Below are 20066 nucleotides of genomic sequence, written 5' to 3'. Positions count from 1 at the left end.
GGTCCCTGAGGAAGCACCACACTGTCTTCCATAGTGGTTGAACTAGTTTACACTCCCACCAGCAGTGTAAAAGCGTTCCTATTTCTCCACATCCTCTCCAGCATCTGTTGTCTCCAGATTTTTTAATGATTGCCATTCTAACTGGCATGAGGTGGTATCTCAATGTGGTTTTGATTTGCATTTCTCTAATGGCCAGTGATGATGAGCACTTTTTCATGTGTTTATTGGCCTCATATATGTCTTCTTTTGAAAAGTGTCTGTCTCCCACTTTTGAATGGGTTTGTTTTTTTCTTGTAAATCTGTTTTAGTCCTTTGTAGATTCTGGATATTAGCCCTTTGTCAGATGGGTAGATTGCCACAATTTTTTTCCCATTCTGTTGGTTGCTGGTTCACGCTAATGATTGTTTCTTTTGCTGTACAGAAGCTCTGGAGTTTAATTAGGTCCCATCTGTCTATTTTGGCTTTTGTTGCCAATCCTTTTGGTGTTTTAGTCATGAAGTGCTTGCCTATGCCTATATCCTGAATGGTTTTGCCTAGCTTTTCTTCTAGGGTTTTTATGTTTAAGTCCTTAATCCATCTGGAGTTAATTTTAGTGGAAGGTGTCAGGAAGGGGTCCAGTTTCTGCTTTCTGCACACTGCTAGCCAGTTTTCCCAACACCATTTATTAAACAGGGAATAGTTTCCCCATTGCTTCTTTTTGTGAAGTTTGTCAAAGATCAGATGGTTGTAGATGAGTGATGTTGCCTCTAAGGCCTGTGTTCTGTGGTCTGTATCGGTATCAGTACCATGCTGTTTTGATTACTGTAGCTTTGTAGTATAGTTTGAAATCAGGTAGCATGATGCCTCTGGCTTTGTTCTATTTCCATAGGAATGTCTTGGCTATACAGGCTCTCTTTTGGTTCCATATGAAGTTTGAGGGGTTTTTTTCCAGTTCTATGAAGAACGTCATTGGTAGCTTGATGGGGATGGTGTTGAATCTATAGATTACTTTGGGCAGTGTGGCCATTTTCACGATATTGATTCCTCCTAACCATAAGCATGGAATGTTTCTCCATTTGTTTGTGTCCTCTCTTATTTCTTTGAGCAGTGGTTGGTAGTTCTCCTTGAAGAGGTCCTTTATGTCATTTGTTAGTTATATTTCTAGGTATTTTAATCTTTTTGTAGCAATTGTGAATGGGAGTTTGCTCTTGATTTGGCTGTCTGTTAGTCTATTATTGGTGTATAGAAATGCTTGTGATTTCTGCGTGTTGCTTTTGTATCCTGAGACTTTGCTGAAGTTGCTTATCAGTTTAAGGAGATTTTGAGCTGAGATGATAGGGTCTTCTAAATATACAATCATGTCATCTGCAAACAGAGACAATATGACTTCCTCTTTTCCTAATTGAATACCCTTTATTTTTTTATTCTTGCCTAATTTCTCTGGCTAGAACTTCCAATATTATCTTGAATAGGAGTGGTGACAGAGGGCATGCTTGTCTAGTGCTGGATTTCAAAGGGAATGTTTCCAGTTTTTGCCCATACAGTATGATATTGGCTGTAGGTTTGTCATAAATAGCTTTTATTATTTTGAGATATGTTCCTTTGATACCTAGTTTATTGAGAGTTTTTAGCATAAAGTGCTGTTGAATTTTGTCGAAGGCCTTCTCTGCATCTATTGAGATAATCATGTGGTTTTTGTCTTTGGTTCTGTTTATGTGGTGGATTACATTTATAGACTTGCATATGTTGAACCAGCCTTGCATCCCAGAATGAAGCCTACTTGATGGTGATGGATAAGCTTTTTGATGTACTGTTGCAATTGGTTTGCCAGTATTTTATTGAAAATTTTTGCCTCTATGTTCAGCATGGATATTGGCCTGAAGTTTTCTTTTTTTGTTGAGTCTCTGCCAGATTTTGGTATCAGGATGATGGTGGTCTAATAAAATGATTTGGGAAGGATTCCCTTTTTTTGGATTGTTTGGAATAGTTTCAGAAGGAATGGTAGTAGCTCCTCTAAAAATAAAGGATGGAGGAAGATTGATCAAGCAAATGCAGAGCAAAAAACAAAAAAGCAGGAGTTGCAATCCTAGTCTCTGATAAAATGGACTTTAAACCAACAAAGATCAAAAGAGACAAAGAAGGGCATTACATAATGGTAAAAGGATCAATGAATCAAGAAGAGCTATCGATCCTAAATATGTAGGCAGCCAATACAGGAGCACCCAGATACATAAAGCAAATTTTTAACCTACAAAGAGACTTAGACTCCCACACAATAGTAGTGGGAGACTTTAACACTCCACTGTCAATATTAGACAGATGAGCGAGACAGAAAATTAACAAGGATATCCAGGACTTGAACTCAGATCTGGACCAAGTGGACCTAACAGACATCTACAGAAATCTCCACCCCAAATCCCTAGAGTATACATTCTTCTCAGCACCGCATGGCACCTACTCTAAAATTGACCACATAATTGGAAGTAAATCACTCCTCAGCAAAAGCAAAAGAATAGAAATCATAACAAACAGTCTCTCAGACCACAGCGCAATCAAATTAGAACTCAGAATTCAGAAACTAACCACACAAATTCATGAAAACTGACCAACTGGCCCTTGAATGTCAACTGGACAAACGATGAAATGAAGGCAGAAATAAAGATGTTCTTCGAAACCAACGAGAATGAAGACACAACATACCAGAATCTCTGGGACACATTTAAAATAGTGTCTAGAGGGAAATTTACAGCAATAAATGCCCACCAGAGAAGCGAGGAAAGATTTAAAATCAACACTGTATCATCAGAATTGAAAGAACTAGAGGAGCAAGATCAAAAAACCTCAAAAGCTAGCAGAAGACAAGAAAAAACTAAGATCAGAGCAGAACTGAAGGAGTTAGAGGCACAAAAAATCCTTCAAAAAATCAATAAATCCAGGAGCTGGTTTTTTTGAAACGATCAACAAAATAGACAGACTGCTAGCCAGATTAATAAAAAAGAAAGGGAGAAGAATCAGATAGATGCAATAAAAAACGATAAAGGGGATATCACCACTGACTCCACAGAAATACAAATTACCATCAGAGATTACTACAAACAACTCTATGCACACAAACCAGTAAACCTGGAAGAAATGGATAAATTCCTGGACACTTGCACCCTTCCAAGCCTAAACCAGCAAGAAGTTGAAACCTTGAACAGACGAATAACAAGGGCTGAAGTTGAGGCAGCAATTAATAGCCTACCAACCAAAAAAAGTCCCGGTCCAGATGAGTTCACAGCTGAATTCTACCAGAGGGACTCCTCCCTAACTCATTTTATGAGGCCAGCATCATCCTGATACCAAAACCTAGCAGAGACACACAAAAAAAGAAAATTTCAGGCCGATATCCCTGATAAACATCGATGTGAAACATTATTCTCAATAAACTACTGGCAAACCAAATCCAGCAGCACATTATGATCAAGTCAGCTTCACCCCTAGGATGCATGAGTGGTTCAGCATACACAAATTAATAAATATAATTCATCATATAAATAGAACCAATGAGAAAAAGGACATGATTATCTAAATAGGTGCAAAAAAGGCCTTTGGTAAAATTCACCCCTTCTTGCTAAAAACTCAAGAAACTAGGTATTGATGGAATGTATCTCAATAGAATAAGAACTATTTATGACAAACCCACAGCCAGTGTCATGCTGAATGGGCAAAAGCTGGAAGCATTCCCTTTGAAATCTAGCACAAGACAAGGATTCCCTCTCTTACCACTCCTATTCAACATAGTATTGGAAGTTCTGGCCGGGGCAATCAGGCAAGAGAAAGAAATAAAGGATATTCAAACAGGAAGAAAGGAAGTCAAATTGTCTCTGTTTGCAGATGACATGATTGTATATTTAGAAAACCCCAATCATTTTGGCCCATAATCTCCTTAAACTGATAAGTAACTTCAGCAGAGTCTCAGGATAGAAAATCAATGTGCAAAAATTACAAGCATTCATATACACCAATAATAGAGGGCCAAATAATGAGTGAACTCCCATTCACAATTGCTGCAAAGGGAATAAAATACCCAGAAATACAACTTACAAGGGATGCAAAGGACCTCTTCAAGGACAACTACAAACAACTGCTCAAGGAAATAAGAGAGGATACAAACAAACAAACAAAAATTCCATGCTCATGGATGGGAAGAATCAATATTGTGAAAATGGCCATACTGCCCAAATTAATTAATAGACTCAATGTCATCCCCATTAAGCTACCATTTACTTTCTTCACAGAATTAGAAAAAAACTAGTTTAAATTTCATATGGAACCAAAAAGAGCCCATATAGCCAAGACAATCCTAAGTGAAAAGAACCAAGCTGAGCATCACACTACTTGACTTCAAACTGTAATACAAGTCTGCAGTAACCAAAACAGCATAGTACTGGTACCAAAACAGATATATAGACCAATGGAACAGAACAGAGTCCTCAGAAATAATGCCACACATCTACAACCATCTTACCTTTGACAAACCTGACAAAAACAAGAAATGGGGAAAGGATTCCCTATTTAATACATGGTGTTGGGAAAACTGGCTAGCCATATGCAGAAAACTGAAACTGAACCCCTTCCTCACACCGTATACAAAAATTAACTTAAGATGGATTAAAGACTTAAAGTTAGACCGAAAACTGTAAAAACCCTGGAAGAAAATCTAGGCAATACCATTCAGGACATAAGCATGGGAAAGACTTCATGACTAAAACACCAAAAGCAATGGCAACAAAAGCCAGAATTGACAAATGGTATCTAATTAAACTAAAGAGCTTCTGTACAGCCAAAGAAACTATCATCAGAATGAACTGGCAACCTACAGAATGGGAGAAATTTTAGCAATCTGTTTGTCTGACAAAGGACGAATATTCAGAATCTACAAGGAACTTAAATTTACAAGGAAAAAACAACCCCATCAAAAAGTGGGCTAAGGATATAAATAAACACTACTCAAAGGAAGACATTTATGCAACCAACAAACATGAAAAAAAGCTCATCATCACTGGTCATTAGAGAATGCAAATCAAAACCACAATGAGATACCATCTCACGCCAATTAGAATGGCAGTCATTAAGAAGTCAGGAAAAAACAGATGCTGGAGAGGATGTGGAGAAATAGGAACACTTTTACACGGTTGGTGCGAGTGTAAATTAGTTCAACTATTATGGAAGACAGTGTGGCAATTCCTTAAGGATCTAGAACCAGGAAATACCATTTCACCCAGCAATCACATTACTAAGTATATGCCCAAAGGATTATCAATAATTTTTCTCTAAGGACACATGCACATGTATGTTTGTTGCAGCACTATTCACAATAACAAAGGCTTGGAACCAACCTAAATGCCCATCAGTGATAGACTGGATAAAGAAAATATGGCACAGATACACCATGGAATACTGTGCAGCCATAAAAAGGATGATTTGCAGGTACATGGATGAAACTGGAGACCATCATTCTCAGCAAACTAACACAGGAACAAAAAACCAAACACTACATGTTCTCACTCATAAGTGAGAGTTGAACAATGAGAACAGATGGACACAGGGAGGGGAACGTCATACACTGGGGCCTGTTGGGGGTTTGGGGGGTTAGGGGAGGAATAGCATCAGGAGAAATACCTAATGTAGATGACAGGTTGATGGGTGCACCAAACCGCCATGGCACATGTATACCTATATAACAAGCCTGCACGTTCACCACATGTATCCCAGAACTTAAAGTATAATTTTTTAAAAAGAAAGTATAAATACTTTGGTAAACAATTCCTTACTCTAAGTAGTATTAAATTTACAAATTACCTTTCATATCTTTTTTCTTTGATCCTTATATTGCCCTGATGAATATGGTGATACAAATATTATTCCGGTTTTATTACAGAGGAAGAAACCAAAGCTCAAAGAAGTTGCTGCTTTGCCATGGTTATAGCTAGTGAGATGTAGGGGTGGAAGGGACTTCAAAATCTAGCATTGTAATTTTAGGTTCATTATTCTACTTATATACTATATTGGCCTTTAAATATAGAAATTTTATGAAATATTACATTCCTATAAAAAGAATAAGGTTGCTAAATTGTCCAGTCTTTAATATTTGTTCTGTACATTATATATCATCTCTTAAGGTTACCTTAGTGGTTTTGTTCCAGAAATCTTGGCTTTAAGATACTGTCAGTGCATACAGTATTGTTATTAGTATTATTTGAGTTGTATGCCATCCAAGAAGTAGGTTATGGTTTTGTTACCAAATTTTAAAAAGATGCCTAGTTGTGGTGATTTGTATTAGGTTTCATATTCAAAACAAATTTCGCTTTGTAAATTAAAAATGAAAACATTTAATATTTGTTAGCTCTCAGCAGTTAACCATGCTGCTTTTTTTTTTTTTGAGGCGGAGTCTCACTCTGTTGCCAGGCTGGACTGCAGTGGCGCAATGTTGGCTCACTGCAGCCTCCGCCTCCTGGGTTCAAGTGATTCTCCTGCTTCACCTGCCCGAGTAACTGGGACTACAAGCATGTGCCACCACACCCATCCACTTTTTGTGTGTGAATAGAGATAGGGTTTCACCATGTTTGCCAGGATGGTCTTGATCTCTTGACCTCATGATCTGCCTACCTTGGCCTTCCAAAGTGCTGAGATTACAGGCATGAGCCACCGCACCTAACCACCATGCTGTTTTCTAAAGATATTTTCTTTAGTTATTACTAACTTAATTTTTTAAAAAAATTTCAATTATAGTAAAGTACAAAGTTGGGCCTTTGTACAACCTTAAACTAATATTTACTTTTATGAACTTTACATATTACACTTTATGACAGAAATTCAATCCTGATTTAAAGCCTTGCAAAATTAAGTGAAGTGCCTTCAATCCAGTTAGGATTGGTATCATTCTAAATTTAAATATGCCTTTCTTCAATTAGAAAGTATTTGTACTTTTTTTAAATTATAAATAAGTTATTAAAATAATCACATTTTATTTCAGATTACTTTAAACTATATGCTTGTGCTGGACAATTTGAAAAATCTGATTTTTAAATTTTGTTATAAATAGAAAAATGTAGACCTTAGCAGTAAACTTTCTATCCTACCTAATGAGTTTTATGTACTGTGAGAGTTTGATAATCAGGAATAAGTTGTTTTCTTACTGCTTGATATATTTAATAAATCAAAGTTCTAATGTATATAAATTTTGTCTCTCAAACTCTGCTTGACCATGGTAATTTGCTTCTAAGCCAGAAGTGCATTAAGTGCAAATTACAATTACTTTGGCTTTCCTTGAGCATTTTCTCTGGACTACAGTGTATTTGATAGAATTGTATTCTCAGTAATGAAATCTGACTATTTTGATTAGACAATGAAATATTCTTGTCATCTGAGCAAATGGAGTGAATTTATTTATTAAAGTTCCTCCAAAAGATTGGGTAGCAAACTATATGAATGAACTATAGTGCTCTTCCTAAAATGAGGCATAACAGAATTTCAGTTAACACTGTCAGAAAGCACTCTATGGATATAAAGTTTCTCAATGTGACATTTGTTCATATATTTTACCCACTTCTATGGGGAACTTGGGTAATGAAGTGTAGTTTTGACTGTCGTTTGTCAGTTGGAAAGGTTCCAAAAACAAGGAAGCATTTGTACATGTGCATATGTTGGCAAGGTTCCCCTTTTCTACTATTGTCAATGACCATTTTATTTTCACAAAGATAAGTTTGTATCTGTTCTACAATATGGCATGGGAATAATATACCAATAATGTATGGAGGAGTATTTTGTTTTACTTTTTGCATGACAAAACTATAATCTTACATATTATTTTAGTCCTGTCATTTTTATGTCAGGGTCTTTATACAGGAATGTTTCTGGGAAATAGTTAAATCTTTTGTAATTGTCTAACAAAACTTTCATGGTCATGGAGGTATTTTAAATCGGGGGAAATAGCTGAGAATGGTGTTTGGTTCCTCAACAGTTTTTGTACTGCACATTGGACACGAGTAATCTCTTCTTTTTTGATGCCCAAAAGAAATTTTAAAATTCTCAGGTACAAAATTAGAAATGTGTTTACCTCTAATTTCTAAAGAACCAGTAGATATGATTGCCTAACTAAAATGGAATCAATTAAATTACTATAATTTATTATAGAAATTTATTACAAGTACAGTTATTGTGCATTGGTATAGTTGAAAGGGAGCAATTGAAATTGGGTGATTCTGGATGAAGTATAATTCTCAATTTGTTTGTTGTTTTAAAGTTGATAAAAACTAATGCAAGGATATATTGCATTTGGACAGTTTTATAAAACTGAGGGTAAAATTAATATTGCCCATTTTTCTAAGAGCTACAAGAAGAGCCTCATTTTGTAGTCACTAAATTGTAGATTATTCAGTTTCTAGCAATAGAGTAGGCCATGTTGATACAGGCATGCCTTGGAGATATTAAGAGTTCAGTTCCAGACCACCTCAATAAAGCAAACATCATGATAAAGTGAGTCACGTGAATTTCTTGGTTTCCCAGTGCATATAAAAGTTCTGTTTACATTATACTATAGTCTACTAAGTATGTAAACATCATGTCTAAAATATATATACATATCTTAGTTAAAATAATTTTTTTGCTAAAGAGTGTTAACTATCATCTGAGCTAGATCTTCAGTGAGTTGTAATCTTTTTGTTGCTGGAGGGTCTTGCCTCAATGTTGATGGCTGCTGACTGATCAGGGTGAGCAGGACAGTTATTTGTTAAAATAAGATGACAGTAGTTTGCTGCATCAATGAACTCTTCCTTTCGTGGAGGATTCTTCTGTAGCTTGCCATGTTTTTGATAGCATTTTACCGACTGTAGAATTTCTTTCAAAATTGGAGTCAGTACTCTCAAACTCTATTGCTGTTTGTCAACTAAGTTTATGTCATATTCTAAGGCCTTTGTTGCCATTTCACCAGTATTCACAGCATCTTTACCATTAGATTCCATCTCAAGAAGCCACTTTCTTTGCTCTTCCATAAGAAGCAACTCCTCATCTGTTCAAGTTTGATCATGAGATTTCAGTAGTTTAGTGTCCACATCTTCAAACTCTACTTCTAATTCTGGTTCTCTGGCTGTTTTCACTCTGTCTGTAGTTACTTCTCCACTGTAGTCTTGAACCCCTCAAAGTTATCGATGGGGTTTGGAATCAACTACTTCCAGACTCTCACTGTTAATACTGATATTTTGACCTTCTCCCATGAATCACAGATACACTTAATAGCATCTAGAATGGCAAATTATTTCCAGAAGATTTTCAGTTTACTTTTCCCAGATCCATTAGAGAAATTACTGTATATGGCAGTGATAGCCTTATAAAATGTATTTCTTAAATAATAAGACATGAAAGTTGAAATTACTCCTTGATCTGTGGGCTGCAGAATGGATGTTGTGTTAGCAGGCGTGAAAACAACATGAATCTCCTTGCACTTCCCATCAGAGCATTTGAGTAGCTAGGTGCATTGTCAATGAGCAATAATGTTGCAACAGGAACCTTCTTTTCTGAGCAGTAGATCTCAATGGTGGGTTTAAAGTATTTCGAAGGGTTCTGGGATTTGGGGAATGGTAAAGGAGCATTGGCTTCAACTTAAAGTCACCAGCTGCATTAACCCTTAATAAGAGTCTGCCCTTTGCTTTGAAGGTTTGAAGCCAGGCATTGATTTCTCTGCTATAGTTGTAGAAGTCCTGGGAGCATATTCTTCCAATAGAAGGCTGTCTTACCTACATTGAAAATCTGTTCATTAGTCACTTTCATTAATTATCTTACCTAGATCTTGTGGATGACTTGCTGTGGTTTCTACGTCAGCACTTGCTGCTTCTCCTTGCATTTTTATATTGTGGTGATGAATCTTTCTTTAAACTGTGTTAACTAACTAGGTTCAAACTTTTCTTTGGAACTCTGAGCCTTCATAGATTTGAAGGGACTTGGGTTCTTGTTCTGGATTAGTTATTGTCTTAAGGGAATGTTGTGACTGATTTGATCTTTTATCCAGATCACTAACACATTCTCCCTATTAGCAATAAGGCTGTTTCGCTTTCTTAATATTTGTGTGTTCACTTGTGTAGCACTTCTAATTTCTTTCTGTAACATTTCCTTTGCATTCACAGCTTGGCTGTTTGGTTTAAGAAGCCTAGCTTTCTGCGTCAGTTTTAGATGTGCTTTTTCACTATGCCTGATTGTTCCTGGCTTTTGGTTTCAAGTGAGAGACCTGCAGCTCTTTTCATTTGCACACTTTAGAGGTCATAGTAGGATTAACAGGCCTAGTTACAATATTGTTGTGTTTCAGGGAACAGGGAAGCCCAGGAAGAGGGGAGAGATGGGGGAACAGCTGGTTGATAGAGCAGTCAGAACATACGCATTTATTGATTCCTTTTTTTCTCCAATGTTCATTTTCCAGTTACATATTTTAGCAGTGGAAAGTATCTTAGATAAAGCCTATTATTTTACCTAAGGTGAAAAATGACTGTTCATGGTCATGGAAGACTTTTCTTTTTTTTATTTAAGATGATAATCCTCTCAGTAGTTTTAAAATCCATTAGAAAACCTTGCTAAGATGAGAATAATTTTGAGGCTGGGCCAAGGAGAACAGAAAATATGGCTGGGAAAGGGGAACAAGATGAACTTGGACCAGATGTGCTCAGAGTGGAAGTTGCATTAATAGGATATCAGTTTGTCCCTTCCCAACCTTTGGATGTAGGGTAAAAGACACCTCTCAAGAATCCTTCCCCGGGCCGGGTGTCTTGGCTCACTATGTCTGTAATCCCAGCATTTTGGGAAGCTGAGGCGGGTGGATCACAAGGTCAGGGGATGGAGATGAGACCATAGTGGCCAATGTGGTGAAACCCCATCTCTAGTAAAAAATGCAAAAATTAACCTGTCATGGTGGCAGCCTCCTGTAGTCTCAGCTACTTGGGAGGCTGAGGCAGTAGAATGGCTGAACCTGGGAAGTGAAGGTTGCAGTGAGCTGAGATGACGCCACTGAACTCCAACCTCGAGACAGAACAAGACTCTGTTTCCAAAAAAAAAAAAAGAATCCTTCCCTGAAGTCTGCCACCTGCTTTCCTGCCTAAGTAAGCCCCTACTAAATGCTTCTCTGGGACCTGTACCACTGCTTAGTAACTAATACTTTTCATATTCATAATTATTTGTTCGGTGTCTGCCTCCTCTTTTAAAATAAAAGCCCATGACTAAACAGAGACTGGTCATCCTTAATTGCCACGATAACTGGTAAATAACTGCCGGTTAATAGGCTGCGGTGCTGTCTTTTTAAATGAAAGGATTGGTTGATTATGTTTACGCAAGTGAAAAAGATAAAGGAAAGCATGAATACTTTTAAATTTGATAATAAAGACAGTATCTTCCCTTTTGTTGATCAGTTTAGTTCTTAGATTTTGATAAAAAAGACTTGTCATTCTGTTTTAGCTTTATAATGTAAAGTTATCTATTTAAATTTTTTTTCAGGTCCATAGTACTGGTATGAGTTAGGGTCCATAGTACTGGTATGAGTTAGGAAAAAATGAAGTTAATCTCTAATAAACTGTTGAATGTAATAAGAAAATCCAGATTCATACTAGTAGCAATCTCTACTAAAGAATCTGAGGATATCTTCATCAGAATCTCTTATAATATTAAGACAATTCTTTTGTAGAGTTTTCCGTCTGATGAAGGTTGGCCATTTGCAAAGTATCTTGGAGCTTGTGGAAGAATGGTGGCTGTAAATTATGTTGGAGAAGAACTTTGGAGTTACTTTAATGCGCCATGGGAGAAACGAGTTGACCTCGCTTGGCAATTAATGGAAATAGCAGAACAGCTTACAAACAATGACTTTGAATTTGCACTCTACCTCCTGGACGTCAGCTTTGACAATTTTGCAGTTGGTCCTAGAGATGGGAAGGTAATCATTGTGGATGCTGAAAATGTTTTGGTTGCTGACAAAAGATTAATTAGACAAAGTAAGTATATAATTTTTAGATTTTTTAATACTCATTTTTTCCTGTGTTAAAATAATGTTTATACTTGTATGAAATGAGTTTTGAATTTCCTCCTTAGATGGCAACTTTAAGTGTCTTTCTTTGCTTTATATAACCACTGTCAATAAACAAATACAGATACTCTTTGACTTAGTAGGGGATTACATCTTGATAACATCATTGTAAGTTGGAAATACTGTAATTTGAAATACATCTAACCTATGGGACATCATAACTTAGGGTGGAAATTGTCTAAGACAAAGTCTATTTTATAATAAACTTGAATATAATTATATTCATGCAATATATTGAATTCTGTACTGAAAATGAAAAACAGAATGGTTGTATGGGTTCTTGAAATATGGTTTGTATTGAATGAGTATCACTTGCACCATTGCAACAATGAAGAATCATAAGTTGAACTCTTAGCTGTTGGGAACCAATTATACTAAATCATTGTATTTCTATACTTTTAGTCACAGTTTCTCCATGTTTAGCAAAATATTCTTTGTATTCAGTTGGACACAAATATATTCTATGTGTATGTATATGTCTTTTGCATACTGTGTGCTATATTCTGTGGTTTAAGAATCTAATGCAGAAATAAATTTAAAATATTGTTACAGGCTACCAGAGTAACTATATTGCTCTCATGGAGGCCTCGTTTTTCTATGGGACCACTTACAGGGATGTCCTGTTGTTCTCTGGGGGTCCCTACAAAAATGGTTTTGTTTTATTTTTAATCATTTTCCTGGCACTGCAGTTGTGAGTTTGGTTTGACATTCCGATTATTACATCTCGCCGAAAACTTTGCTTTTCCATTTATTTTTGAGTTCTGTAGATGGGTAGTGTCTGAAGTGGTTTGAAAATTAAATGCCATAGAATTTTAAAGCATCAAGGACAAAACCTGTAGGTCTATAACCACTTCAGTTAGAAAAAGAAATCAAAGGGTTGTTGCTTCATGGTGAGGGTCTTAAAATTTTTTAATCAACCTCTTTTGCTTCTGATAAAAGTGATATGAGTATCTTTTGTCAAACAAAGGCTGAGAATCTGTGGCACCTGGGGAAAAGTTTATGTGCGAGCCATATATTAGGTTAGCATTTGCTTTTTGCATGATCTTAGCATGACCCTGTTAAATACTTGATATTTCCCACTCCTTTGTTCAGATTTTATACTTAACAGACTACTTTTTGATTATTTCTTGACTTGTCATATAGATCCTCCTACAGGAAGTGAATACCTTGCTGGAGTGTTCTACTCCCTATTTACCTCTGCCTACATCTGTGAATGTTGTCGCAGCATATACTGTGGTTTCTTTTTTAAAGCATACACAAGCAGGTGGTTTTTAGTATATTCGTAAAGTTGTGCAATTGTCCTAAACTTAAAATTATTCCAGTGTTTGTAAAATAATTTTATAATTTATTTTATGCAGACATTCCTGGAATAATTGTTATTAATTCCTGACCTTAGATGAACCCAACCATATAGGTTCTGTATTCTTGCATTTCATACAGTGAGCATTGCTCTAGTGCTACTTTAACTCTGGTCAGTTCTTTTCAAATGTCTCATGGGTCCTCTAAATAGCCACTTTGCAAAAACCTCTGTCTATTCATTCACTCTCTTTTCGTTCCACTTTCTAGTAAATGACCTTTATTTTATTTCCTCACAGGGAAATTGAGGTTTTGCTGTGGCAACTCCCTTGGTATCTTTCTTTATTGTCTAAACCTCATTAAAACAACACATTTATATTTCTTTTTCAGATAGATTCTTCAGAACTTGTTGCATCAGTTATCTTCTTCAAAGCCCCAACTCCTTCCTTTACTATCCAACTTCTCTTGCCTCCCTATAAAAAGAATATATAAGACTCTTCTGCTTCTCCTTGTTTGTCCACTGTTTTTAAAAGTATTTATTGCCTCTCTGCTTCCTTGGCCTCTGTTCATTCCTTAGTCCATTAAAACCCGACTCAGACATCTGCCTTGCCATTAGCAACCACCTAACTGGCAAACTTGTGAAGTGATTGTGATTATTATCAACTTTTTGAAGTTCTTTCCTCCTTTGGAATAGTAACCTTCCTTCTATTGAAATAATAACCTTCAGAAAACATAAATCTGATCTTACTACTCCTTTGCTTAAATAGCTTTAATGACTTCCCATTGTTCTTCAAGTAAAATCCAAACTCCTTAACCAGGACATAATCTGTGTGACTTGGCCCTCTTCTCATTCTTTCTCTCTTTCTTTCTCTCTCTCTCTCTCTCTCTCCTCTCTTTCTTTCTTTCCTTTTTTTTTTTTTTTTTTTGAGACAGGGTCTCTGTCACCCAGGCTGTAGTGCAGTGGTGGAATCACAGCTCACTGCAGCCTCGACCTCCCTGGGTCAAATGATCCTCCTGCCTCAGCCTCGCAAGTAGCTGGGGCTACAGGCACATTACCACCATGCCTGGCTAATTTTTTAATTTTTTGTAATGGTGGGGTCTTACTGTGTTACCCAGACTGGTCTCAAACTCCTGTGCTCAAGCAGTCCTCTCACCTTGGCCTCTCAAAGTGCTAGGATTACAGATGTGAACCACCCTGCCCAGCCATGTGTGTGTGTATATAATCTTTTTTTCGAGTGCTTCATTTTTAATACCACTCTGTCTATTGCCCTTGCTGCTTCTGCTACAATGGCCTTTTGTTTTCCTAAATGAATCAGCCTACTTCTGGGCATTCCCAAATGCAGTTTTCTCTTCCAAAAATGCCTCTTCCCTCTTCTGTATACAGCTAGTTATTTGTTTTTCAAGCCTTGGCTCCTTCAAGTACATGTGTGCTTATGTGTTCTCTATAATCCTGTTATCCCTCTTACCTCAAAGTCACAAGTTTCAAGTCTAGTTCTAGTTGCACATATGACATGCCCATCTGACACTTTATAGCTCCTTTATATTTATTTTGCTTATATATAAAATATTGAAACTATGATGTCAAATACTTATTAATATCATACACTTATGTCATATACCATATGTCATATACTTATTAATTTTTGCCTGAAATGTTTCTCCAATCTAGCTTTTCATTCTGGGCTTTCTATACTTACTGTCCATCTTAATCCTTCTAATCTTCAACCCAGAGTTATCTTTCTATAAAATAAATTATGGTTATGATTACACAGTTACAACTTATTTTCTGTATCTCCTTGCCAAGTACCTTTCTCACACTCCTCACAGTGAACTTACTGCTTTGTGAACCAACTGGACTGATCTCTCAAGTCCATGCCTTTGTATAACACTGGGGTCTGAACCTAAAATGCTGTTTTTCCTAGTTTCTTTTCAGATTTGTTATCTTTTAGGATCTAAATAAGATGTTCTCCTTTTTGCAGCTTTCTACAGCCTCAGGGAAAAGTGCTAATTCCCCACTATTCCTGTAACGTGTCCTATTTCTTTATGGCACTTTCTGTGTATGATGGAAAGTCACTAGGCTAAACCTGTAAGTGGTAGTAGGGACCTTTTTGAATCCTTCTGACTGGCATTGATGAGTTCCCAGTCAATGTTTATATGAATTTATATATTTAAATGTTTAAAGTTATAATATACTTTTACCTTAAAGTATAGAACAAATACTATTAATTAGTAAAATATTCCATTTTTGCAAGCAATGAAAACTATTTTAATTTTTTTTTCTACCTCTGCTTTTCCTCCTTTCACAGATAAACCTGAAAATTGGGATGTGTGGTATGAAAGCAAATTTGATGACTGTGATAAGGAGGCTTGCTTATCATTTTCAAAAGAAATTCTTTGTGCTCGTGCCACTGTGGACCACAATTACTATGCTGTTTGTCAGAACCTCTTATCCAGACATGCCACCTGGCGTGGCACTTCTGGAGGACTCCTTCATGATCCACCAAGTGAAATTGCCAAAGATGGCCGCCTCGAGGCCTTGCTGGATGAGTGTGCCAACCCAAAGAAGCGCTATGGCAGATTCCAGGCTGCAAAAGAACTGCGTGAATATCTGGCACAATTAAGTAACAATGTGAGGTAGTTTATGGTGAACATTTCTTTTTTTCTCCATTTAAACAGCACTGGCTAAAACTAAACCACCAAAAACTATCTGAAAAAATGAAATTTGGAAGTATTACATTCAGAGAATGATAAACTTGCACTGATAGATATTAATGTTAACATCCATCAAAATATGACATTACTTCAAAAATCACATGATGCTTCTGCAAAAAAGTGTGTTCTTATACTTTGGAGGCTTGAGCTGTCAGCAGCTGCTCGCCCCTACCCCGGAATGCTTGAGTGGATTAATGAATATTGTTAAGCTATTGGAAATGAGTCTGATAGTTCATTGGCTTGTGTATCAAAGGATACTTGGTACTTAGTTTGCATTTACTATCATGATTTTGTGAATCTCTTGCATTTACTTTGAATGTCAAGTTAGATTGGCCCGTTTTATAGGCCACTTTTTCCTTCTGATGTGTAGGGTTTTTTTCCCCATTTTTGTTATTTTTTTAAGTTAAATTTTGAACATTCAGGTTACTGTAGGTGTTCATTTAAATTTTGGCTAGTTCTCATTCAGTGCTATTTGGTACGTTACTTACAGTTAGGGCAGGATTCCCAGGTTTACTTTGTGTTTTTTTTTTTAAAGAAACCTAAATATTATGTAAATACTTCTTTTCACCACCTTCTGTAGTTTCACCATTGCATGATATCATTTCAGGTTATTTAAAAGTTATATCCCTCAATGTCAGCAATTACAAGTGTATACTAAACATGAAGTTTGGCATATGTTGCAAAATGTCATTTTATCCTTTACTAAAGACTTTAAGAAGAATATACTAGCAATCTATACCTTGATGTTCATTTTGATTCAGAAAAAAATACAATCCAGTATCTAAAAAGTGCTTACTAGTCCAAGATAGTAATGCATATGCCAAAGAAATATTACACCTAGTCTCATGTTTAGAATTTAAAATAGAGTTGATCACATACTTATTCTTACCACCCTACTTCCAGTATTTTAGCTCTGTCATTATTAAATTCAGATCTTCCTGGTTATTCTTTCTGTTGAAAGTTAAACTACCGCTTTCAAGTAATTTAAAGTTATCCTACCTTTTATTCATGGGTAGTTTTGCAAAATTTACATGGTAGCCATTGTTTGAATTTAATCAGGCATCATAACCTTTTATTTATTGATGAACTAATCATTATTACTGTAAAGCAGACAAGTTAGCCAGTCAGCCCACTTTGGTCTTCTTTATCTAATGGTTAAACATCCAAACATCAATTTCAAGTATGTGGATGGAAATGTGTGGGCTCTTTAAAAAATGTTATAGTATATAAGTTGACTATCACTAACAGGTAATATTTTTCTGTTTGAAGTTGTTACTTTTGTTTACAGCAAAGTTTTGATGTAGTGTATGGTAGTGAGTTCTAGACTGATCTTATTCTAAATCAGAAAGTGATTAAAGTATGCACAACCAAAGCCAGGTTTTTTTTTTTTTCGTTTATTCTGTAACTATTTATTAAGCATCAACTCTGTGCCAGGCACGTTACTAGCTGCTACATACTGTCTGAACATGACATACGGTTAAGTAACTTTACAATTATTAGCAAATACTTCAGTGTAGATATTTCTTAAGTTGAAATAGCATTGACAAGGATAATGCTTTCATGTTATTTTGTCTTGTGATGGAAATTCAACTTGTACCATCTAAAACTAAGTTGCTATAAAAATAGGATGGGATGAAGTCAATGAAGTTAATCCTAATTTAAAAACTGAAAGGAACAGGTAAGAACTTTCCATCATAAAACAGTTGCATTATGTTAATTTTTACACATTAGTGCATTGCATATATCAACTGGCCCTCAATGAAGCATATAAGTGCTGGGAAATTTACTAAACTGACCCTTTTTGCAACTTTGGGAAATTTTTGAGGGGAGTAGTTAAAATTGTCAAACACTCACCTCTTACTCATAACTTCAAATAAAGTACACTTTTTCAAAAGGGAGCACCTTTTATATTGATGAGTTTTCATTATAAACCTTACAATACCAGTCACAAAGAGGTCGTCTGTCTACAGTTCAGTGAACATTTGCTTTTCTTTTTGGAAGTGTGATTGCGATTGCAGAACAGCAAGTGAGGAAACACTGCCAGCAGTGATAGCTACTTGAGGTAGTTTTTTATAACTACCATTCCCCTCCATGAAATTATGTGAAATTTATTTTATCTTTGGGAAAAGTTGAGAAGATAGTAAAAGAATTAGGAATTTTAAATTACAGGGAAAAATATTAAAGTGAAAAAGCAATAAGTATTTTGTTCACTTTGCTATCAAGATGTTCACTATCAGATATTTATTATATGGCAGCAATTTATATTTTTAATCATTGCCCATTAATAGACACAGTAAAATATTTTTGAATCAGACATTTGGGGTTTGTATGTGCATTAAAATTGTCTTTTGTACTGTAAGTTACTGTTAATTTGAATATTTTATCAAACTGTCTCCCTGTGCCTTTATAATATAAAGTTGTTTCTACAACTTTTAATGATCTTAATAAAGAATACTTTAAGAATCACACTTTTCAGACTATTTCTTAACCTTAGATATCCACATTTTTCTTGAGTGGAAAGTGAGTTTGTGTAGATAAGTTACTTTTTTTCTCTTACATGCACTTTATTAGAATTTTGAGGGAACTATCTGATTGGATGTGTACGGCTTAAGGTTATATGTGTTTTCTTTTTCTATAGTACTGAATTTTAAAAAACTTTTACCACTAAAATGGAATTTACAAAAACTTCATTATGGAAATTTTCAAATGTATGAAGGAGAATAACATAATGAAAAATAGTATAACTATCATTATACTAACTTCAAAAGTTAACATGTGGCCAAACTTGCCTCCAGCTTATTTTGAAGCAAATCTGAGATGTATCATTGGATTTATTATTAGGCATTTTCTCCTAGCAAAACACAATACTATTTTTTTTTTTTTTTGAGACTGAGTCTCACTCCGTCGCCCAGGCTGGCCTACAATGGCATGATCTTGGCTCACTGCAACATTTGCCTCCTGGGTTCAAGTGATTCTTGTGTCTCAGACCTCCCAAGTAGCTGGAATTATAGGTGCCCACCACCACACCCGGCTAATTTTTATATTTTTTGTAGAGACGGGGTTTCGAGCCACGTTGGCAAGGCTAGTCTTGAACTGTTCACCTCAAGTGATCTGCCTTCTTCTGCCCTCTAAAGTGCTGGGATTACAGATGTGAGCCACCATGCCCGGCTTCACAATACTATTTTACATCTAAAAAATTAAAAATAAAAACTCAGTATCACCAAAGCAGGAAAACTCTCAAACACCATTGTTTTTCTCGAAAACTCTCGATCCAACTGCAGGGATTCCGTACCACTGACTGTACAGATGGAGCAATTTCATGATCAGTAAGACATAACTGCAATTATTGCAACATGTTATTATAAATATGTAAATCTATGCTTTCAAACTGCTACTAAAACCAGCCACCAAAAGTAACAAACTACCACAGTCACCTTTAAAAGGATTCTGAAAACTGCTACATTGGAGAAAAACATTTATCCTACCTTACTTCAGAATCACCACATTATGAGGGGAAACATTGGTAGAATACTTAGAATTATTTCAATTAACAAATGCAGGAGTGTTAGAATATCGCTGTTCTTCAATTCCTGTTAAATTGACAAATTTAAGCAACGATCATCAATGGCTTCAGAGACTATTAGCTGAAAAGCTGATGAGAAAGCTTGTAAGGATAGATGAGAATGGCAACACCGGAACCCACTGGTCAATCTTACAGTAATGTGTAAAACTCAACAGGTACTCAGCATCGCCTATGAAGTGTCTGGCCAAAATACAAAAACCCTGAATCAAATCAAGCCCCTACGCCTGTCGGTAAATGGCGAGTGAACAGCACAAAGGAACATGTTAAAGGCCACCATGGGGGTGCAGTCAACAAAATTCTGAACAGGTGATTCTATAGGATGAATGACTTGGTTTTCTTCAGCAAGTTGTAGGGAAAAGGAGGAGGGACCATTATATTAAAATATTTAAGAAACAC

At 36.0% G+C, this 20066-nt stretch overlaps 1 protein-coding gene across 1 annotated transcript in view; it reads left to right on the top strand.

Moving 5' to 3' along the window:
* The window catches only part of DIPK2A (divergent protein kinase domain 2A), a 28865-nt gene extending 10310 nt beyond the window's left edge, over nucleotides 1–18555 (top strand). Inside the window, exons 2-3 of the mRNA XM_002759519.5 lie at nucleotides 11684–11987; nucleotides 15682–18555. Of these exons, the coding sequence (XP_002759565.1) occupies nucleotides 11684–11987; nucleotides 15682–16013 (636 nt within the window). The 3' untranslated portion in view covers nucleotides 16014–18555. The remainder of the gene's footprint in view (nucleotides 1–11683; nucleotides 11988–15681) is intronic.
* Nucleotides 18556–20066: the final 1511 nt, after the last annotated feature.

Source organism: Callithrix jacchus, chromosome 17, assembly GCF_049354715.1.
Source record: "Callithrix jacchus isolate 240 chromosome 17, calJac240_pri, whole genome shotgun sequence".
Classification (NCBI taxonomy): domain Eukaryota; kingdom Metazoa; phylum Chordata; class Mammalia; order Primates; family Cebidae; genus Callithrix; species Callithrix jacchus.
The sequence above is the reverse complement of the archived record's forward strand: the minus strand, read 5'-3'. Positions and strand labels throughout refer to the sequence as shown.